The sequence below is a fragment of the Diabrotica undecimpunctata genome, chromosome 1 (genome assembly GCF_040954645.1).
Source record: "Diabrotica undecimpunctata isolate CICGRU chromosome 1, icDiaUnde3, whole genome shotgun sequence".
Taxonomy (NCBI): domain Eukaryota; kingdom Metazoa; phylum Arthropoda; class Insecta; order Coleoptera; family Chrysomelidae; genus Diabrotica; species Diabrotica undecimpunctata.
In genome coordinates, this window is record NC_092803.1 from 41,282,299 (window position 1) to 41,307,068 (window position 24,770).

Genomic DNA, 24,770 nt, shown 5'->3' on the forward strand with positions numbered 1-24,770 from the left:
TTAAATGTTATGTTAAAGTTGTAAAGGTTACCATTTTCCTAACTTAGAAATATTAATTTCTTTATTCTTTCCAAATAAAATCAGAATTATTACTAATGAAAAAATAGACGTATGTTTGACGTTTCTGTTATCAAAACTGAATGTCACTTTGACAAAACTAGAATTGAATCTAATGGGTGTTAAAAACAAGCTCGTATGTCGTGACTAATTTCATACTATATTCGGTATCTCTCTGTTAGCAGAACAACCAAATACTGTTCTTTTCGCACCAATTATTCGTGCTATACGTCGAGGATGAGCAATCTAAGCAATTATCTGTTTATGTCCGGTTAAAAATTAAACTCTTTTGACTATCGTGGTGCTACAACTTATACCTTTCTGTAATCATTTGATCTGGTCATTATGAAGAGATGATCCCAAACTGCTTGAATCCTTTAGGTCCGAGTCTTTTAATTGATTCTCTAGGAACCGTAGATATACCAGTTTTATCTACAGTGTAGATACGATCTGGGAGAAAATTATAGTTGTTTTGAACTTTTCTCAAATTTACAAAATAGTAGTAGACTTCAAATTTACTAAAAGCTGTTATCGTTTTAATGATAGTAGCTTCAGGTTTTTTTAGTGAGATTTGCGGATTTCTTTTTTAAAATCCTTGGTATCCATCCTTGTCTGCCAATTATTTTCCTTTATTAAAGTTGTGTTTAATATTATTTTTTTCTGCATATTTGAACACCATTGTTATGAGTTCTATGGAAGTGATTCAAAAAAATAAATTTGGCAATTTGAGAACGTGGTCTATAATTTCCTTTTGTTGAAATAGAGAAAACACGGAAGCTCTTCCAAGCGAATCAGATTTAACTTCTTTTGTTAGATTTTTAGATTTTAGACACTCACCCACTTATATAATTTTGCGACCATCTTACCATCTTCCACGGTTGCATTCAAAGCTGCGTTAAGAGCTGCTATTTGCCCATATCTATAAAAGAAACAAAAGCTTTAAAATCCTAAATTCCTTTGTGCTTCAACGCCATCGTTGGTTCATCGTGGCATTTTCTAAAAGTTTTAATCCTCTGCACATTTCAATAGCCCAGAGGATAGAAAACGGTATTTGTAAATCGTTTTCACTGTTCATGGTCATGAAAGTAGATGGCAACTCTGTACGCTAACCACTGAAGTGGGAAATAGTCTGGAGACACTAGTTGGACTTCCCGAGTGTGAATTTGCATCATTTTGAGTTGTCTGATGAGGCAGGGATTCTGAAATAACCGTTATAATACTATTAATACCGATTTAAATGCGGTAGGTTTGACTAATTTGTGCTCCAATGTCATATATTTGATTTTTTAATTCATCTGAGAAATAGCAAGCTATAAAATAAAAGTTTTGATTTTTTTCATCATAGCTTTCTAACATTTCGATAGCCCAGAGGACAGAAAACGATATTCGTAAATCGTTTTCGTTTATGGCCATCAAAGTAGATAGGACCTCTGTACGCCAACCACTTAAGTGGAAAATATTCTGGAGAAATTAGGTGGACCTTTCAAGTTTGAATTTGTATCAACCCGAATTGTCTGACGAGGCAGGGATGCTAAAATAACCGTTATAATACTCTATTGATACCGATTCAAATGCGGAAGGTTTGACTAATTTGTGCTCCAACGCCATATATTTGTATATATACCATATATATAATTCTTCAAATCGTTTATTTTTTTTTTCTAGGGAGGAAGACTGCTTATACGTTTGGGGGAAAGTGACGTTGAATATAACGAAAATTTTCGATTTTACATCACCACCAAATTGGCAAATCCTCACTATTTACCAGAAATCTGCATTAAGGTGACCATCGTCAACTTTACAGTAACTTTATCTGGATTAGAGGATCAATTATTAGCGTAAGATGAATAATAATGTTAGAAAACTAGCCATTAGTCACTAAGTACTTTCGTTTTAGTACACAGCGTACAATATTTTCGAATAATTGACTTCCTTTTTTATATTTTTCTTTTATTTTAATTAATAATTTGTAAAATACTTTAAAAAACAATAATCTAATCTTCGTATTATTCTGTTTACTTTCGGTTAATGCTCACATTGAAATGTTTATTTGCTTTTTCTCTTAAATTTAATTTAATCTTCATGAATTTATTTCCTCTTTCTGCCTCTAGTGTCTCATATTGGGTATATATTACTGTTATTCATCTGAGAATGTTCTTATTTGTAGAATTTTAATTTGTATTTTCATTCGGCATTTTATTTATTTTCCATTTTTAATATTTATTCCTTCTTCCCTATTATTACACTTTTGCCCATTTTATATTGTTCCTATACTCCTTCCGTCCACATTTTTCTATCTCTATTTCATTATGGTTTTAACCTATCGGCTTATATTTGAAAAATATTTATTTCGATTTTTTTTTAAACCTTGATTTCACTTATTCATATAAATCTTGTTTATAAAGGGTGTATTTTTTAGAGGTATAGAAATGTAAGTTAGTAACACTTTTTAACTATCGGCCATTTCGACAACTGTCAAGTGATTTATGTTAAGTTCGGTTTGTCATTTCAGCATGAATAGACTTGCCGCCCGAACAACGCTTCCAAATTGTACAAATTTATTTTGAAAATTGTGGTTCTGTTCGAAATACGTATCGCGTACTACCTCCATTTTATGATCAACATAATTAATAGAACAGAACTTTAACAGAACAAGTAATTCGATTAACCATGGAACGTTTTTGCACCACGTTTACTCTAATTGATAATAGGCATCCACACATACACACGCACACACGTCGTACACACGTTGTTGCTGCTGTAGAGCGTAGCATACAGGAAGACTTGGTAGGTAACTTACTTGCCTACTAGAGATGAAACTCTGTACTTCGGCTTTCAACTAAATATTCTAATAAAGTAATGAGGACACTATCCTGACGGGATAGATGTCATCATTCAATCTTCGCTTATCCACTGCTGGACATAGATCTCCCTCATAATTTTCCATCTATTTCGATCTTGTGCCTCTTGCATCCAATTCCTATGACAACGTTTTAGATCGTCAGTCCAACGTGTTGGTGGACGACCTCTACTTCGGTAGGCATCATCTCTTGGTCTCCATTCCAGTATCCGCTTTGTCCATCTATTGTCTGTCATTCGAGCCACGTGACCTGCCCAGTTCCATTTTAGTGTTGCTACTCTCTCTACTGCATCAGCCACTCCTGTTCTTTGTCGTAGCTGGCGATTTGGGATCTTGTCTCGTAGTGAAACGCCCAACATAGCACGCTCCATCGATGGATGGATGGGATAGATGTCCAAAGGTTTAAATATATAATAATAAAATACCAATAAATAACTCTCTGATTAAATGTGTACACATAAAACCGTACAACTGAGTTAAAAGGGAGGATTTAAAACCTCAATCTACTTAGTCCCTAAATATGATTCGGTATTATTTTACAAAAAATGACGTTTTTTTATTATTATGTAAAAATAGTATGATTTAACGTTAAAAAAATATTACCTATATAAAAAAAAATTAAAACTAATGGATAAACTTAATACAGGTTTACTATATTCTACACTCTGAATGAAGGAGATACTTCCCGCTGGTTTCTCAAAGTTGTCCGGGAATAATAAGGTCAGATCTGGACCTCTGGGGAACAGCTACGTCAGAAAAGAATCAATCCTGGAACCAGGTGTAACTTCGACTAGAACTAACTTAAACCTTCTTCTTTAAAAAAAATTATCCCAAAAAAAACAAAATAAACAAATTCTTCCCCTTGACTTCTGCTTGACTCCCAAAGTAGGCCAAAAAAACATTTGTTTTAGAGTTCTTTCTTAATCTTAATACAAAGTAGGGAAAACGCAAGGTTTATGAACCTTGAAAGGTTTTATAAAGGTTACTTATGAAGTATGAAAGCAAAAATCTTAATAGTTTTGTAAATGATGTGACCTTCGTATGGTTTGACAATTTAAGTAAAATGGATTAATTATATCGACAATTTTAACGAAAAGCATGCTATGGATAATAATATATTTTATAATATACTAGAACGGTATAAGACAGAATATTTTTATCGATACTCTTAATAGATAATAGATTGTTTTAAAGATAGATAATTATGTTTTTTTAAGGCCGGGAAGTAAAATTAAAATACATATGATTTTATATCAATAACGGAGTGAGTGAACGGATAACTATAAGTGATGGACGGTCCACCAGTCTGACTCTGTGCATACATTTTCATAGACTCGTAATGTTGATCGATCGGGAACAGTCGGTCTGGTCGAGCTGTTTGATTCCTCCCTAATCCTCAGATGTATATTGAGAAACCATTATATCCAGAAAAACTGACTGTTTGGTGTGCTTTATGGTCTGGTGAAACCTTTGGACCGTACTTCTTCAAAAACGATGCTGGCCAGAACGTTACAGTCAATGGTGACCGCTACAGAGCCATGATTAATGCCTTTTTCATTCCCCAATTGAACAACCATGATGTGCAGGAGTTGTCGTTTCATTAAGACGGCGCAACATGTTACACAGCTCGTGCCACAATTGATTTATTAAAGGAAACGTTTGGTAACCGTATAGTTACACTTTTCAGACTGTGAATTGGCCTCCAAGATTGTGATATTTAACACTGCTAGACTATTTTATGTGAGGATATGTGAAGGTGCTAGTTTACGTCGATAAGCATAAAACGATTGATCACTTGGAGGACAACATTCGCTGTGTTATTGCCGATATACGGCGACAAATATTGGAAAAAGTGATCGAAATTTGAACCTCCAGATTAGACTACGTCAGAGCTAGCCATGATGGTTATATGCCAGAAATTATATGTAAATTATAATGCCAAAAGATTATCTTTCGAATAAAGTCAATTTCATGTCAATTTATAAAAATCATCTGTTTTATTCCATTTCAAAATTCTATTCCCCAAAAGAAAACACCCTTTATAAATTTTTCCCTCCGATCTATCTACCCATTTTTATTTGTTATTATTTTTTGCTTAATTTGTATCATTTTCCCTTTATATGCAGTAGCTTTGATAAAAAATATACTTTTAGTGATGTGGTACGTTTGGAAAGACCTGATCTTGAACGACAGAGAACAGAACTTATAATCAAAATAAACGCTGACAAGTCTCAACTTAAAGCCATAGAAGACAAGATTCTGTACTTACTGTACCATTCAGAGGGAAACATTTTGGATGATGAGGAACTCATTGAAACTCTAAACGAGAGCAAGGTATGAAGATTATGTTAGTAAATACGTTTTATCTTTTGTTTTGGAAAATGCTTTTAACGCTATACCTGATCATATCTAACATAGTTATTTACCTATCTTAGGAAACATCTGCTATTATTGAAGCTCGTTTGATAGAAACAGAATCCACAGAGGAAAAAATATCGATAGCCAGAGAAAAGTACAGGCTAGTAGCGGTAAGAGGATCCGTTTTGTATTTCGTGGTGGCAAATCTAGCGGATATCGATCCCATGTACCAGTATTCATTGAAATATTTCAATCAGGTATTGAAATCCACCTATCTTTACATATAACATTAATATTACAAGTATTCAATCTAATAATTTGTTTATAGTTACATCTCTTTACTTAGTCATATACGCCTAAAATTGTATTATAATGAATCCTTTTTAGGTATTCAATAACGTAATAGAAGTCAGCGAAAAGAAAGAAGTTTTGGAGCAACGTTTGGCCATTTTGATCAAGGAAATTACCAAAGCCATCTATACTAATATTTCTAGAGGTCTTTTCGAACGCCACAAACTTGTTTTTAGTTTCATGTTGTGCGTAGCTGTTCTGCAACAAGCTGGAATCGTAACAGATGCTCAATGGAACTTTTTATTGAGAGGACCTGTCGCAACGAAGGGTAAATAATCATTTCTATTTTATGCGGAATACATTATGTTTAACTATAAATCCCTGTATTGATACTCGCTTGTCCATAATTAATTAATTAATTGATTTTTATTTTCAGCTGCAATACCAAAGAAACCGGACCACCCTATAATAACCGATGCTATGTGGTCAGCAGCTCACTTCCTATCCTCTACATATGAACATTTCGAAGGCCTGGACGCCGACTTCTTGAAAAGGATCCATCTAGAAATAGGAGATTTTAAGTTGGTAAGTATTTAATTCATGAAAAAACTTACGCGAATACATCACATTAGCGAAGACGTCACTCTGTTATTTAGTATAGTTTTATAATAAGTTAAAATAAATAAACAATTTTATATGTTTATACATACATATATATATATATATATTTACATAAATAAACATAGTGGTTTTACACAACAATTATAACGGTTTATCTGGTTTGCACAAACAAATTTGACCTATGCTCGAAATTTGTAGGTCATCCTGTGAAATGCATAGACTGCGGAGTGAGACTGCACTTGTGACGACAGACTGTGAAGTGCAGTTCAATGGTAGCGTGTAAATTTGTTATAGTCAGACAAATCATCGCAATGTGTTTGTTAGTTACTTTAGTATCTTTTATGACAATATTTGCAATATTTAAGTTGTTCAGTCGCCGTTTTTTTTTTTCTAATCTGACGTTTGACTATAGCTGTCAATGATATCTATAGACGAAGAGCTTTTTGCACAATTTCATATTGATTGTCTAAGCTTTGACATTAAGCTTCTTTGAACGTACTGATATATTGGAATAATAGCTTTAATGTATTGACATTTCTAAAATGAAATTCAAATTCAACAGTAAATACCCACCATTTCACAAAAAAAGATAATAAATTTATTGCATACTTACAATAATATATCCACGTAGGATGAAGGATCTCTCAGGTACTTTCAGAAAGTAGTAACAAAAAATAAATAAATGAAAAGACTGATATGTTTTCTACGCACTTATGACAAATCAAAAAATGGAAAAAAAGAAAGTTTGAAGTGTGTAAACAATTGAATTCCTAGCTAAGCTATGGTCAAGTATTTAAGTATCGCTACGATGAGAGATCATTTGGTAATGTACTGTGTAAGGACTGTACACTGAATTCCACAAAGAACACATTCAAAAATTTAGTTATGGTACGGGTGTCAGAACCCAACCATTTATTGAAGTTGAAACAGCAGATAGGATAGATATCTGCTGCAAATTTTTTAATACGTTTTTTGCGAAGTCTTATCCTCTTACTGAGCTTCCTCAATCTTAAAGGGGGTCCTTTCATATAGACTGATGCTTTTGATTTTTCCTCTCCGAGTTATAGAGACCGCTGCCTTGTGAGACCCTAAAACTGGCATAAGATGTGCAGACTGGTTTTCTTTTTTTCTAGACAGAACCGACAAGTATTCTCTTTCCTCAAGCCCATACGGCTCAACTGCTTATTGATCCCACAATGCCTAGTCAACATCCCCACTATCTGGCACTGATAGTTTTTCGATTGTAGGTCAGTAAGTCTGCTGTGAATTTGGCCGAATGTCCATTAATGAACTCTTTAGCCTATCTTTGTCCTGGTGCATTTGTCCACCATTCCAAAGACTTTTCTTGCACCCATTTATCAATGACTGCTGTTTTGTGTATGTTCACAACACCAATTAAGTCCCACAGAGGGTACAACAGTCCCACACAAGTTTTGAATCAGACTGCTTAAAACTGAGGGCTTTGACTATCGGAGTACATCGCGATTGAGTCATTCTCCACTTTTAATATTGGTTCCATAGTACACCTTTGAATAGCGGCAACTTCTGCCTGAAGTACGGTGGCATATATTCCCAAGTTTAACCGTATTTCTATCCTTGGTCTTGTTCTCTTTATACCAGGCCTTGTACCTTCATCGGGTTTGGAGCCGTCTGTATATCAATTTAAGTGTCAAACCCGTCTACCAGTCTTCCTCTTTAGTACTATGGTATTAAAATAATTATCAAATGTGGCCAGTTAGAAGCTTAGAAACTGTTTTTTATATGGCTTGTTTTGGTAACACTTTGACATACTTTAATTTGAATATGGTGTTCTTATACACTATCTCATTTTGTTTTCACTAGCAACATAACAATTTTCACAATATTAAAAAAATAGTGAAAACCTTGAATTATCTATGTCTGTCTGTCCGTCCGTCTGTCTGTCCGTGAACACAACTCCTCGGTTATTAGAATAGATATAATAACATACGAGGTGTCGACTGAGAGCTTATAACTCAAAGATGGTATTAAAGGTGAGAAATTTGATCTCGGACTCCCGGTTCCAGAGTTGTAACCGGTAGTTCAAAAGTCGCTGAAATAGTACAAACATATATTATTCAAGCTTTAGTAGGATGAGAACAAAAATATACTTCCGGTTTTTATATGACTTGCAGTTTTACCTTTTTTGCTTACCATAAAGACAGTTCCATGTGAAAAAGGTCACAGTATATTGCTTTATAAAGAATTCTTTAGCAATATACTGTGACAAGGTTATGGAAATACTTAGATTTTTTAAACATATTTTTATTTTATATTTACCTGCAAAATATTAAAGATTAATTTAAGCGTAGATATTTATTGAATCCCTCATAACTTGTACTTGGGCTTTTGATAATTCGGAGAAACTGATAGTCTACTTTAGCGATACTCTCAAACCGGTTGCAAATTAATGGTAACCTAAGAAGTAGCAGTACTTGTGATTGAAAAGAGTTTGCTTCTGTATGGCGAGACTTGTTTTAGATATAAATCAAGTAATATTTGAAGATTAAATCGATGAAGGACCTTTGCGCCAAGTTCAATCCTTACATAAACGTATGTGCTTTGCATTGTGTATTAGTCAGACAAAACTCAAGTCAGTTTTGAAAACCAGAAAAATTTTAAAGAGTTGCATAATATAAACCGAGACCACACCCTAAGACTAAAGATCTTTCTGGGGGTTGTAAGTTTGAAATTCGAGACATTATATATAAAATGCATGAAAAAAAAGAGTATATTTCTGTACAGACGATATTAAAAAAAAAATAAAAGACAGAAATATATTCGAAATTTCCAGGTAATTCCCTGGAGAGTTTTCAAACAGATTGGGTTTATGTTCAAAATAAGAAGACAATAGAAAAGCCTTGTGTGAAAGAGGTAGTGTCGTTCACAAAAGAATTGAGTTTTTAAGAAACTAAAATAATTAAAAAAAAACACGCTTCATTTGTTTATTTAGACGAAACGTGGATTTTTGCTAAAAGTGGAATAAAACGAATTTGGCAGGACAAGAGTATAAAATCCATAAAAAACACTGATACTGAGGAAAAGAGACATATTATACATACGGGTGGAAAACATGGTTTTATTGATGGAGCGGATCTTGTGTTTAGCAATTAGAAGCAATTACCCCAGTCATCATTTACAACCCGAATACCGACGACAGTGATTATGAATAGGGATCTAATTATTGATTACACTGTAGCGTAATATATTTTCATCTTCTCATTAAGAAAAATTTTGAGTGTTAATCTTATTATTTTATCAGTAAATACTTAATACTACAATATACAAACAATAGAATTTGTAATTTTCTTCTATAGTTGCACTAATAATTGTATATTTATCTAAATGAATGTAAAATACATTAGTTAAAAGCGTATTTTTGTTTGTTTTCGACAGTGCTTCAAATATTGCGAGAATTTGCTATTAAATTGCTCACCAGAGCGGACCGTTTAAGTCAAAGCTTTTCATCTCTAACCTAAAAATGGCACAAATTCGTGAAAAATACTGTACACAATTGCTAAGATTTTAAAGTTTGTTTAGCCGAAAATGGTTGACTTCAATTAGTGCGGTCGTAAATGTTATTAAATTTATCTGACTTGGTCCATTGTTAAGACTGTACCTCAGGTAAACCATTGTTACCTGAAACCGGACCTTTTATACTATTACCGGTTAACCCAGGATGTTTATAGTCCATACTAATTGAAGTCAACCATTTACTGCTAAACAAACTTAACTACTATCGAAAAAGTATTCTTTCCGTCCAACCCGTGGTATTCATGTACGCCTTGCATGTGCTGAGATGTCATTTTCTATACATTTATTTATATTTTACTGTATATTATTCATATTGACGTAAGGAAATGTTAGTTAAAGAATTTTGACTATTTTAGGATATCCATTTGATGGATCATAAGACTGAGTCAAGACGTGATTGGAACACTCAATTGGATGATTTTGATAAATTGATGCTCATTAAAACGGTAGCTGAAGAAAAACTCATCTTTGCGATTGCGGAATACGTCAAAATAAAACTAGGAAAGACATTTATCGAAAGTCCTCAAGTATCACTGTCAGTATTGTAAGTACCTATCAACAAAACGTTTTATTATGTTAGTTAACTGCATATATGTATTTTTTACACAATCAATAACTCTATATTTCAATAATTTATTAATTTCATAACATTGTATAACTAGTTTTCGTATTATTTATTTTCAATTCATATTGGTGCCTATAAGTTAGAATTTTATTTAAAAATAATTATAATAATAAAACACTGAAAACTTTTGTTTTCAAAACTTCCACAAAATTTATTATAATATCTTGTCACTACAGCTGTTTGGCAGAGTGCCTTTCTCAAGTGATCAATTTTTGGTCTGTGTTTAACTGAATCTGTGGGAGGGCTTTTGGTTGGGCACCGAAATTTTTTTATGCTACCTCCACCATTTTAAGTCCTTAAAATTTGTGAGTAACAGTGTCGAAATAGGGGAGTGGGGTTAACCCCCCCCTGGGCGCGCCCTGAACTGAATAGGGGAAAGTGTGGATCATTTGGCACATTTGAGTTTGACGATCAAAATCTAAAATATAGCTAATGATGATGTGTTTCACTTTTCATTGTTAATGGGGGATATTATTTTACACATATTTTATGTTACTAATTCACTAATTTTCTATAAGTAAATATAGAAAAATCCATTTATAGATTTTCTTACATATTGCCGAATGATAAACACCGGTGGGGAACATTCATCTACGATGTAAGTATGATTCGGCCCTTAGTCTGGTTTGTTAAAAGTTGCTTATTTGATACAAAAAAAAACACATTAAAATAAGTAAACAAAGGTTTTTTAATTACCATTACATTAAACACCAAACTATATAGTAGGTAATTAAAATAATATTAATCGTCATTAGTGTGGTCAAAAATTTATCTCACGTTCAAAGACGAAAAGTTAACATTCAACTTAAACACATTCAAAGTTCTTGAAGTTCCTTTACTGATCGGGGTCGGTAACACTGCTGCAATATCCTTTTTTCTATAACTGAAATCTCATCAATATCAGTAAAGAAAAAACTTATTTGCTTTTTTTTTCGTAAAAGAATTTAACTACAAAATCGGCATCTTGTAGGGAAATGATTTTTCCAATGTAATAAATTTCTAGTTTCTTAGGAACCACAAATCTGACAAGTAAAAGGGCATCTATAGAAAGAGTATCCTTGTTAGAAATAAACATCATATCCGCCAAAAAAACTTCATAGGACGACTCATCACACATGATCGATACTCGATTCAGTTGAACTGGATGTATTTCTTTTGGCACTTCTTACCAAATCTCTTTTAATTGATTTTTTCACTTTTACTCCTTTTTTTTCTTTTTCTGTCTTCTAAAATTTGCCTGTTTTCATACTCAGGCATGTTAGTATATATTGTTGACTTAGATTTTCGGGAATTACTTTTTTTCTTAATTTCGACATTTGCTTTTGGGAAGGGTCTGATTTTATGTAAATACAAAGAATTTGAAGTAGAGGGTACTCGAGCTGTCATTTCCTCGATAGTAGGGTCTAGCATTTCTGCCGGAGCTGTTGAGGTTAATTCTCTGTGAACGAGAGAATTTGGTTCCACAGAGAATTCAACGGAAGAATTACTCTTTAAGTTTTCTACAAGAGGTGGGGGAGTTATTTCTTTGAGAACAGAACCATCACCATTTTTAGTGGATGCATTAATTTCTGACTGATTCTCAGCTAGTGGTTTGTCTGTCACTTCGCTTGCTATTAAGTACACCTCGTTAAATATTTGGCGGTTTAAAGGCCAAAGTCCAGTATTTTTGAAAGAGCTTGTAATTTTTTTAATAAAAAAAAACTTTCATATGCATGTTTTACCAGAGCACCTAAATGTCTAATTGTTATGACCTTAGCTGAATTTGTTAGCAGCCAGTCATGATAATGATAAGTTTTAAAAGGGCCGTAGACTCCAACGTCTAAAGGCTGCAACCTGTGAGTGGTATGAGGGGGGAACGAGAGCAGTACGATTCCATTTTCTCGACACAGTCTTATTACTTCCACAGAAATTTGGGATTCATGGTTATCTACAAGCAGCAAAACCCTATTTTGTTGAGTACATTTCACGTGACTGACGAAGTGTTTTATTACCCCAGGAAAAACTTCTGATTGCATCCATCCCGTTTGTTTCCAAAAGCGATAGCTGAGGCTGGATATTCATCTCCTAAGTATTATACTGGGTTTCTTATTCTGAGGATTACAAAAACCGGTGGAACTTTTCCTCCTGCTACATTAACAATACCAACAAAAGTAACAAGTCCCCCCTCTCATGAGAAGATATATGAGCAACTTGCTTTTTACCCTTAGGAGCAACAATCCTCGTAGAAGACATCACTGTCGTCAAGCCAGTTTCATCTAAGTTCCATATTTCTTCTGATCTAAACATGTACTTTTCAAGAATGGATATGTATTTGGAGAAAAAATCATCAACGACAGGTTTATTGAATGCCATTGCCCTGCTGATGCATGTGTTCTCTGGCGTAAAAATATATCTTTTTCGTGCCTTTCCATAAAGCCTCTTAACGAGTAAAGACCTAAAAGAGGAACTGTTAATATAAAACAATAATTATTATGATAATCATATATGGCACAAACCTGCGATATTGCTAAGATTCCAAGATGTTGGCACCTTACATCGCGATATGGAATTGGCATAATCGAAGACAAGACTTCGTATTTGCTTGTAGTTTAGCCCATAATTCAAATTAGAACATTTTTTTATGTAAGATACAAGTTGTTCTTCTTGAACTGTTGTAAATATTTGTCTTGATATATATTTGCTTGAAAACGACACATCATCCCAGGCAGCCAGAATTTCGTCTTTTGATTTCTTCTTTAGAAGAATTTTTATACGTGATTGTATTGTTTGTTGTTTCACACTATATTCTTAGGCAGCTTTATACTCACTAAGGCTTTTAGATAAAACTGCTTTAATAGACAGTTTCATGATCTCTTTACATATGTCACACCAGCTGGTCTTTTTAACATACCTTTGAGGTATCCAGAATGAACAAATAATTTGTTAAATATTTTAGATTATGTTTTATGGAAACATTTAAATAAACAAAATTATTATTTTTACATGGCATTTTTATTTGGCTGGTAGCCAAATGTTACCCGTACAATCCAGCTGAATGTTCACCACCTGCACTTTAGATTTATTTTGTGCAGAAAAATTTAGGAGAAAAAGTATTTGAGGTTATGTTTTGCCATAATAGTATAGGTAACATAGTAGCCTAGTACGTATGACACAAATCAAAGATCTGAAACAAAAAAGGTGCCTACGATACAAAAAATAAATTTGTATACCTTAAAGACACTATTTTACACTTCACTCGGAAAACATTTCTAAAAAACGTGGAAACACCAAGAACAACTAGCCCCGTAAAATACGGATATACTTCCAACCGTTTATACTAAAACTAGCGGGAAATTCAAATAGAATTCAAAATTATTATGGATAGCCGAATGTAGACCTCTTCCCCCTAGGTTGAGGAGGGAAGAACTGTTTGTCTCAAGTTGGTCATTCAGAATTTGTTAATTATTAATTTTTTATTTTCATAGATTCTAATAAAGATAGCTTAAGGCCTTTATTTTGGATGTGAAAATTTGCAAATTAGCCATTAAAATAATGATTATGGTCCAGAAAGTGAAGTGCGTACGTAGAATCTGTTTTTCTATTATTGAAAGCCCTTTTATGTTCTGCTATACGTTTGTTAAAAGTTCTACCAGTTTGACCGATGTAAGTTTTTGGCAGTCGCCACATTTAAGTTTGTATACACCACTGTGTAAGTGCTTATTGTTTTGGCTCTTGTTTTTAATATATTTTCCTAAGTTGTTGTTTGTTCTAAAAGCTGATGTTATTCTTTTTTTTGTTTATGTGTTTAGCAATTTTTGTTGAAATCTTGCCTGTATATGTAAACGAGCAGAAGGTACAGGGTTTTTTCTCTGGTGGTGGAAATACTAATTTTAGGGATTTCTTATGTAGTTTTTGATTTAAAATTTTATTTATTGTTTGTTCGTTGTACCCATTGGTTACTGCTATTTGTTTAATGATATTTAATTATATCTCAAAAGTTGTTTTTTGACATCGAAATTTCTATTAATCTATCTAACATTCGATGGTAGGCTGCCAATTTAATTCAATAATAGAAAAACAGATTCTACATACGCACTTCGTCTTCTAGACCATAATCTTTCTTTTAAAGACGAATTTCAAATTCTTCACATCCAAAATAAAGGAATTTGTTTATCTTTATTAGAATCTATGAAAATTAACAAATTAAAAAAAATTTGAATGACCAACTTGTGACAAACAATACTCCCCTCCTCAACCTATTCAGTTAAAGACTATAAAGTGTAAACACATACCAAAAGTAGATCACTTGAAACAGGCACTCTGCCGAAAGAGGTGTAGTGATAAGATGTTATAATAAATTTTGTGGAAGTTTTGAAAACAAAAGTTTTCAGTGTTTTATTGTTATATAAAATGAATTTCCATCAAGTAACGGTCAAATCCATCACTTAATTATTACAACAGCTAACCATTATCTTAGTTTTCTAACCATAGACATAATAAGAATAGACTATATGCGGTATGAGCCGCTCTGTGAATAGAGGTGACACGACAGTATTTACTTTGAGTGGTCTAGCTATCTTTGTCTGTCTGTTATGACAAATCTATATCAAAACATAAAAATAATAATTATAGCATGAACCTAACTATTCTCTGGGATTTTTGGGATTTCTAAAAGTAAATTATAACGATGGGTAAAAAGAGGTGTCTTTATTAATGCAAGCAATTTGATTAACCCAGCCCTTAGAATGACAGTCGGGTGTTACAATTCAATGGTGCGAGGTGTATTGATTCGTGTTATCAGGAACCACTCCACCGCGCTCCAATGCTAGTCATTCTTTTCCCCCCATAGCACTCTGATGGGCGGTAATGGCTCACTATCAGCCAAATGCTCTTCGTTGAAAGTCCTGTGTACAAGAACTCCAACGCGATATCCTAACCCGATCAATGCAGGCTAGCTTGAGGCGCTCTTTTCCTGCTTTCTCTAGTGACGTATCATCGAACTAAAATTGCTTGCTCGGGCCTCGAGTCTCCGCTCCGCCAGTTCAGCGACTCAGTGCCTGAGGATGTGAGCCCTTCGTGCCCAGATTTGGGGGTTTTATAAATTTTTTTGGATGGCTGTCGTCTTTTTGTTAGTATTTTTTAATTGTTTTGCTGACCGAGGCCTTTATTTATTTATTATTATTTTTGAAAGTTGTCGTGAAAATAAACATAAATCATTAAAATTTCCAGTGCTGCATGCTGGGGCTTCTTCTGTTGATAGAGCTACGAATTATCTAGACTTTGTGTGTTTGCCAGGATTTGCTGTTTTGGTCTTGTGTGCTTCCATCGATGGAACGCATCATATCTTATTATCTCTCGAAGGATCGGGCTTGGGTGATTCTCTAATTCTGCATACCTAATTCTGACATTTTCTGCCATTTTATCTATCGCCCTTACTTGTTACAGTTCTCTAAACAGAAAGCGTTCAGCTAACTATAGGATGTTATTGTGGGCTGCTTGTATTTTCCTTTTATTTGAATTGCTTATGTGTCTCCATGCGAGAGATGCATATGTGATTATTGGAATTATGATGCTGTTTATCAGTCTCATTTTCGTCTTTATTCGCAGTTTGCTTTTTCTACCTGTGAGTCCTCTTATTGTTGCTCTGGCTGTTGGTGTTGGTCTATAATGACTCCTAGGTATTTCGCTTTTCCATTCGATGGGATTATCTTGCACTAACAGCTGTTCCTCTGGGGTTTCTCTTTTCTTTTTGAATATGATTGCTTGCGTCTTCTCTGAATTGATTGCTATTTTCCATTGGATACACTCTTCGAACCTAAAGCACTTCGGTTGCTCAAGTACGAAGAGATAAGTCTCGTCATGGCCCCACTGTATCCGTAGCCTCTCATTTTGTATCTAGCTGTTAATTGATGGTTATACGACAAAATCTTAAAACCAACTAACTGATACCGTTTGGATTTATCTGAGACTGTGTAACGTCAACAATTTAACATTCCGATAAGTCGTAGGTGACTATTACATTCCTGCATACCCCATAGGTGTCACCGTAGGGATTATGATTTGTTACAGTATGCCTCCCTGGCAACGAACTCGTTGGAGGAGGGGCCAGCGGAAGATGGTGGTTTCTTCTTGGTGCGTCCTCGTCTTCGTCTTGGCATTACAGGCGTTGGAGCTTTTACATCATTGGGGTTAGCGTGTGTATGAGCGGATACATGGAACACATCAAGATCAATAAGTGTCTACTCCAGAAAGCTCGTAACTCACAGGCGATGCCACTCGCTTGCTTCTATAGGGTCCATCCCTCTTTGGATAGAATTTAGCTGTCAGAACTTTTGACCTGTTACTAAAAGCGATTGTGTTGGCCCATACCAAATCTCTTTCTTTGAATGGACTGGTTTATGACTAGCTATGAACTGGAACTAGACTATGTCTATAATTATAACCCCTAATTAATTTGACATACATAATTCTCATATAGAACAAGATACGTTTAAGTCAAAAAAACGTTTGTTTTGATTAAATTTATGTAAATTAAGTAATGCGCATGTCCATAGACTCGTCGAACCAAGTATATTTAATTAATGTGACTATTAAAATATGTTCTCCCTAACATTTCACCAACAGTTTGTTCAAAAACAGTAAATTTTAGTATAGCACAAAATTACTTACTGAACTTACTAGAGAGTTTGCATTGAGTTCATTGAATAGGGTATACAAAGTAGTATTTCTTATCCTAAAAAATCAGTTTGATTGTTTTAAATTCTATTTTAGATATGAAGACACGTCCAATGGAGTTCCTTTAATATTTGTTTTGAGCACAGGATCAGATCCCTTTGAGGCTTTTCAACGTTTCGCCAACGAAATGAACTTCGGAGATAGAGTTAAATCGATCTCTTTGGGGCAAGGACAAGGTCCAGTGGCTGAAAAAATGATACAAGATGCTGTAGAGAAAGGGGATTGGGTCTTTTTACAGGTGAGACACTTTGTTTTGCGGTATTGTAAGAAAATGCTTATTTTAATCAACTTATGTTTGTATAATAGACTAAAAACTATATCGGTCGTTGACAGTCGACAGATATTCATTTAAAATAAATGCTGCATTTAGTCGAGTCTGAAAAAATTACCTATCGCTAAAATGAGATTTTTTAATCAAATAATGTTTCGAGTGTACTGCAAGCAATTAGCCTATTGTACATTGAGTATGTTGTAGTGTGTGTGTTGTGTAATTGCCTTGTTACTAAGTAAAGTCGTATTTATTGTATTTACAAAGGATCGCTTATTATATTTAAATGACTGCGATACCTCAGTTGAATACCGACCGACAAAAAAAATATTTCTTTTGGCGCTCTTACCCTTATCTTGCGTTGGGCTTATCTTATCTCTATCTCTCGCAAAGAAGATCGAGTTCCAACATGCTATGTAAGTTTGGAGTCTACTCTACATTAAAATATATATGGACATATCCCATTGATAATTCTTTTGTTGTAGAATTGCCACTTGGCGACGTCATGGATGCTTTCTATGGAAACAATAGTCTTAGTCATAGCCAGAGATACGGATAAAGTCCATAAAGAGTTCAGGCTGTTCTTGAGTTCCATGCCGTCAAAAGCGTTCCCCGTATCGGTACTTCAGAATTCAGTCAAAGTTACAAACGAGCCGCCAAAAGGTCTAAGAGCTAACGTTAAAAGAGCATTCACTGACATGGATAAGAATTTCTTCGAACATCATCGTAAGTATTTTGATTTTGTCTCAGTGATCGAGTATTTACTTAATTCTAAATCTTAACTAGAGGATGGGTGTTACCACATTTATTTTGATGGGCTAAACTAACAATACAATGCATTCAATATTATTTTTTGTTTAGTACTATATTGAAAAATACTTAAATTACCTCAGTGAGCATTAAAATAGTACCTTTTGTAAATTATGTAGGGAACGCTGCTACATAAACTTCTCTGTATGCTAAAGTTGAGGCTTTTAGCAATATTATGCATTTGCATCCAATATATTTTAATAAAAAATCATTTTTTAGATCTGGAGCATCAGTGGAAGGCTATGATATTCGGACTATGCATGTTCCACGCTGTGATTCAAGAAAGAAAAAAATTCGGACCTCTAGGATGGAATATCGTATACGAGTTCAATGACAGTGACAGAGATTTCGCGTTTAACAGTCTAAAGATGTTTTGTGTCGAAGAATCTATCCCTTGGGACGCCCTAGAATATCTGACTGGTAAATTGTTCCTATTATACTCGATTCCCTGAATTTTTATATGTAATTAACACTATTAATGGTAATCAAAACTATGATCTGGAAAAAGTGACAAATTATTAAAAATTATCAACAAATCAGTAGGGAACATATAGCCTACTGACACCCAGCACATGCTATATCCCATAACATATTGCTAAATAACTCAACATAATGTAATAAAATATCTCACTCTATCACCACGTCTTTTGCGGGGAAAATTCTTTATTTATAAACCACTTGTCTAATTTTAGCGACATTTTTATTGTCGGAAATAGTGATGGAGCAAGACTGTCTTAGTAGCAGATAACACCAACACTTAGTATACATTATACTTAGTATACAACATTAGTAGTACAAAGACCTCGAAGATACGCCACTGAATGAATGAAGAGCTTCCAATCGTTTTACTGGTCGGAGAAATCCAGTAAATCTATACGAAAATACGTTATTTCACGCACCTTATTGTAAATGATGTTCGCTGTATTCCTTACTGTCTTGTCTTTTAGGCGAAATCACCTATGGTGGTAGAGTCACAGATTACTGGGATCTGAGATGCCTCAAAACGATACTGAAAATTTTCTTTTCTCCGCAAATTCTATCTTCCGGATATGTATACTCTGAATCTGGTACCTACTACTGCCCAGTTTTTTCTACTATACAAGAATATCGAGAATTTGTGGATAATCTTCCTATTATAGAACAACCAGAGATATTTGGTATGCATGAAAATGCAAATATAGCCTACCAGGTAAGTTTTTATCTTTTTATTAAGATCAAGTGATCAAGAATTATTAATTGTGTTAATTTGAGTGACGATATGTCTTTGTGTCTTCTTTGTCCAATCTCTTTAATTTTTGTTATTCACCTATTAAATACGTTGAAATGTGATGTTTAATATGATGTCAAGTCTAACCATATGTACAAAAATAATTTCATTTCTTGGAATAAAAAATTCTGTAGAAATCCTACCTAGAAATTATCTATATCTAAATAGAATAGATATAACTTTGTTTCCAAAAATAGGTTATCATTTCTTGTTCGAACGTTCATACCGAGTGGATGTACATTTACAGCTAGACAAGGCGAAAAGCTCGGGTTCGTTCGGAAAAAAGTGAAAACAAACCATCTCTTCAAAAATTGGTTCACCCAAAAGAAGCATTTACAAACCCAGCCTCAAGTCATCGGTTAATCTATTTGAGGAACGCATTATAAAAATACCATTTATACGTTAGCTAATAACCACAAAAGAAGACCTACCATAAACGCTATTTACAAATCTATTAGAAACGAAAGAATTGTAACTTGTAAAAAGTAAGATGGTAAACCATCTTCTTTTAAAAAAATTGTGAAGAAAGTAGAATTTAGATGGAAAAAGTGGAAGGCAATAGAAAAATTTTGGTGGAAAAAACTGACATAAGGGTCAAAAAAGCAGAAATTTAAACAAAAAACTCAAAAAATACAAATCGGAAATTAAGATATTTCTTCATTAATACTATAAGTAATTTTAAAGTATGTCATAATTTTTTGTAGATAGAAATATTGTATACAGTGATGAGATTTACAAACATAGTTCCCACACAATTCCAAAAAGTTGGGATGATGGACGAAAAATGTGCTTAAAATCTCCTATCTCCTTTATATCTAAAGGGCAACAACTCATTATTTTACATTGTGGTGGTGAAAATGTGGCTTTGTTGAAAATGCTGCTCTTGTTTCCAAATCCGGACTAAAAACTGGTGCTCCACCACACTTACATAAAATCAAAATACTCCGGAGTAATCTTTTTGAAGTTTGTAACAAAATCGAAATCCTAGTCCACATGTTCTTTGATTGTTCAAAATATAAGGCTCAATCTAATAAATTATTCAGAAAACTTCTTCAATTCAAAATCGAAAATCTATATAACAATGGATCTGCTCGTTTTAGATAAAAAATACATTTACGACATCATTGGTCGGAACAACGCGAATATAACGCCACCCATTTGTTTGTTCCTCATGTTTTCCCTATTGTGTATGCCTAATATATCCGAGGTTTACCTTGTATTGTTAATAACAATGACTTGATGGGTCCTCTGGGCGAGAACAGTGTAATCCCTGTGTAAAATATTTTATTATAAAATTAGTTTCGGACTATATGGGTATACACCACTAGGGCAAAAAATGCATAGTTGGTACAACTTGCCTGTGTTCTGGAATTATTTCTTCCTAACGCTTCGTTTGCAACGGAGGAAGACCGTATTAAAGGCAATTCGGGCAAACCAGATTGACAGCATGATAATTTTCTATGAATATATTCTTCTTAAGCGTAACTTAATCCAAAGGTTTCTTATTAAAGCGCACAGAATTTTTTTAAGCCATTTGTAACCCTTAAGGAAGATAAACACAGGTGTCCAACACTTCTAATTACAAAAACTAAGTTTATTTAGTATTATATGTGGTAGAAGATCTTTGTAACATATTAGTCGATTTTTATTTAACCAGATATTTAGTTAGATGAAATTATTTTTAGGTTAAAGAGACAAACATTATCATTCGGACCATCATGGAATGCCAACCTCGAACTGCAGGTGGTGTTGAAGGTAGATCCAGTGACGATATAGTATATGACTTGGCAGAAGGCATTCTGACGTCTATAATGAATAAAATACCGACTGAACATGTCAACGCTTACATGTTTAAGGTACTTTATTTATGTATTTTCTTGGAGTAATATTTCAGGGTTATTTTATCCATTTCTCTTCAATTTTGATTCCAAATCTTAATTTACTTATTGTGTACAATTCACCGATACACTTGTATTGTATTTTTTCGGGAGCAAAGTTAGAGGGACCTAATATGGCATCAAAAGAAGAAGATTGACTGATACCTAATCACATTTTTGTTTATACACGTACATGTTCCTTTTAGAAAGACAAAAAAGGAAGAGTTCCTTCTTTGACGACAGTTTTAACGCAAGAAATCGACCGTTATGACAAACTACTTAAAATGATTCACGAATCTATGGAACAACTACAAAAGGCAATCAAAGGTCTCGTCGTTATGTCGGACGCTTTGGAAGAAATATTTACCGCGTTTATGAACAATCAGGTAGATATATATTTATAACCTCTAATTATCAGACTCCAAATTTATAAACTATTGTTCGTATTGTTATGTCGTTAATATACTTCCCTTTTTCACTTTTAATTGTTTTAGTAGTTTTTTCTTCAAAATATTTTAACTCGACTTTCTGAACAACTTCCTGCATTTAAGTATATAAACCCCAATACGTATGTTTCAGGTCCCTGCAATGTGGAACAGAATAGCTTATAATTCCTTAAAAAGTTTAGGAAGTTGGACCAGAGATCTTATTTTGAGACTCGACTTTATCAGTGTAAGTAATAAAAAGAAGTTATTGTCTAGGAATTACTATTTAAATGTTTTATACATAATTTGGGGCTATTTTAGGTTATGTCTAAACCATAGACATACATATAATGCAAGATCTACTGACTGCTGCAATACAGTGACGTTCCCCCAGCAGGACAGAGAAAACTGACGCAAAGCAGTCCCTGCATCTCTGTCTAACGGGCCGGATTTATCGACCACATGACCTTCTCATTGGTTATTTAAGTCACGTGGTCGGTAAAACTGTCAAATTAGAAAGAGATACAGATACTGCTTTGCGTCAGTTTTCTCTGTCGCACTGGGGGAACGGGCTGGTATTGCAAGGATCAGTCTATCTTGTATTATATGTCTATAGTCTAAACTAGTGATTTTAAAGTTTATTATTTTTAGGTTTGGGTACGATATGGCGCCCCCACGTCCTACTGGATCTCGGGCTTTTATTTTCCCCAAGGTTTCCTAACAGGTTCTTTACAAACACATGCCAGAAAGTACAATTTACCTATCGACGAACTCAAGTTCGATTTTCACGTTTACAAGCAAATGTTGGATCAAGAAGATATATTTTCCAAGCATACTATCGTAGGAAAGGAGGTAGGAAAGATAAAAAACTTTAAAGTTTAAAGACAATAAATCATGTTTGTTATGATATTATTTTTCCAGGTTTATGAAAGCTACAAGTTGTATGAAGTTCCCACTGATGGAGTGATCGTTCATGGTCTTTTTATTGACGCTGGTAGGTGGGACTCTACATTGGATGAGCTTGTTGACGCCAAACCAGGTAAGTAAGAGTTTTAAGAGTAGTAAAAAAATAAGGGGACTTTTACTATCTAAATTGGAAAAAAAAGACAATTTTTAAAGGGTTAAAAAAACTATTATATTTATGGATATAATTTTTTTATATGTTGTTAAGAAAGTTTTGAGGTATAAAAATTGAGGTAAAATTTTTTTTGCACTTTAAGTGGTTTTTAATCACTGCAGAGGGCGTCTTCCAAAAGATGAGTTTTAATTTGGGAGATATTTTTCTGCATTTTATCGAATAAAATGGTCATATTTATTTTTTACCTCTAATCGGCTATTCATGGTGCATATTGGATGAACTCATTGTCCAGTAAAAGCTATAAATGGTCGGTCAAAGCTTTTTTTCTCATAATTCTGTACTCTTTTGGTATCTGCTGCTCCTTCTATTGGCTTGAGCAATACGAGTTTTGTTAATATTTTCCGACCAACTTTTTGCTAATTTTCCAATTTTTATTCCCATAAGGTCCATTACTGTGCGGTTGATATTAGCTCCTTCATAAAAGACCTGGGCTACTATCCAGGGAACTATCTCTATCACATCTTTGGTACACAATTCATTTTTTGGAGCAATTTGTCTAATTAAATTGTTGTAACTCTCATTAGTTTTGTGTGTAGCGGTCGAGGCATCTCTTTAATAAATCGTACTCGCTGAGAGATTCTTGCGTCTGTAGGGATCTTATGGTAACAACTAGTGAGAATTTATTTTTCCATATCTTCGAAATAATTTGGAATACTCTGAATAGCAAGACCATAAACAAGAGACATATCTCGAATAAGTTTTAGAGTCAACTTAGTCGTTCTAGGGACGTCGGTGGTGGTTGAAGATTTGATATTTTTACAACACTCGACACAAATTTTTAATTCAATACCTCTGTCTTTTTGTTGTATAAATAAAATGTCACCATTACATTCTTTGCACTTTATATACTGAGAAAGAGTTAAAAACACAAAATTAAAGCACCATATTACATACTTTGTAGAGCTGTCTGTTGGAGGTTGCAATGCATTACCAGATTTTAATTTTTGCTGAGGAACTGGGTAATTCAGAATTGTTTTCTGCTGTAAACTGATTACCTTCTTTTAATATCAGGCTTATTTTGATGCGTCCCCTTACTTCGACTATCTTTTAAATGACCAGCAGATCCAGGTATTTTTTTCCGATTTTCAAAACAATTATTTTCGATAAATTTTAATAATATAAAACACGTGCTCGCTTTGTAAGTTTTAGAAAACAACTGTCGAGTTGCAGGTACGCAGGTGAGGTGTCTCGCGATGTGTTGTATATATACAACGAGTTTTAGCTCAAGTAGGTACCGTTATAACTTCTTTTCTATTTTGAATTTCTTAATAAAATTTTAGGACAGTATTTCTGTGACACTAAGGAATGTTTTTACGTAAAAAAATCGATTTTTTAAAATTCTGAAAGTAAGAGTAACCTTAAGAAATTATCGTTTACTTTATTGTCAGTATCGTATTATTGACACCAAATAACGTCAATGGATCTACCATTACATACTTTTATGTCTTTCCTGTAATTTACTTAATGATTGCTTTTATTATTTTCGATAATTCTGGTCGCAGAGCGAGTACTAGGATGTTCTATATCTTCTATAAGTGGCGTCGACAATTCTGGTTTAGTCTACTACCGGCATTAATACTGCCCCTTCTCCAACTTGTTGGTCCCAAACTAAATTTTTGTTGGATTTTTTAATTGATTTATTGGATCCTTCCCAATTATCCTACCGTTGCGATATATATGACTCAGTAACTGCTACTTTATATTTTATCTTTCCATCACAAATTTGTGCCGCATATTTTAAGAACTCCTCCCGTAAATCCTATATTTCGTTACAACTCTATGATTAGGCTTACTTCTACACTAGAATTTATTGTCTAGCCTCAAGTCTTACTGTTATGTCGTTCTCCAACTTGTTCGTCTCAAACTAAATGTTTGTTGGATTTTTTAATTGATTTATTGGATCCTTC

The 24,770-nt window shown here is 33.8% G+C and overlaps 1 protein-coding gene across 1 annotated transcript in view; it reads left to right on the forward strand.

The window, feature by feature from the left end:
* Window positions 1–24,770, forward strand: part of Dhc16F (Dynein heavy chain at 16F) — a 125,354-nt gene that overhangs the window by 96,926 nt on the left and 3,658 nt on the right. Inside the window, exons 41-55 of the mRNA XM_072541529.1 lie at window positions 1,723–1,895; window positions 5,071–5,251; window positions 5,353–5,532; window positions 5,663–5,894; window positions 6,003–6,151; window positions 10,096–10,283; window positions 17,115–17,316; window positions 17,832–18,072; window positions 18,376–18,576; window positions 19,104–19,345; window positions 21,109–21,279; window positions 21,507–21,686; window positions 21,880–21,972; window positions 22,377–22,577; window positions 22,647–22,764. Coding sequence (XP_072397630.1) covers window positions 1,723–1,895; window positions 5,071–5,251; window positions 5,353–5,532; window positions 5,663–5,894; window positions 6,003–6,151; window positions 10,096–10,283; window positions 17,115–17,316; window positions 17,832–18,072; window positions 18,376–18,576; window positions 19,104–19,345; window positions 21,109–21,279; window positions 21,507–21,686; window positions 21,880–21,972; window positions 22,377–22,577; window positions 22,647–22,764 — 2,752 coding nt within the window. The remainder of the gene's footprint in view (window positions 1–1,722; window positions 1,896–5,070; window positions 5,252–5,352; window positions 5,533–5,662; window positions 5,895–6,002; window positions 6,152–10,095; window positions 10,284–17,114; window positions 17,317–17,831; window positions 18,073–18,375; window positions 18,577–19,103; window positions 19,346–21,108; window positions 21,280–21,506; window positions 21,687–21,879; window positions 21,973–22,376; window positions 22,578–22,646; window positions 22,765–24,770) is intronic.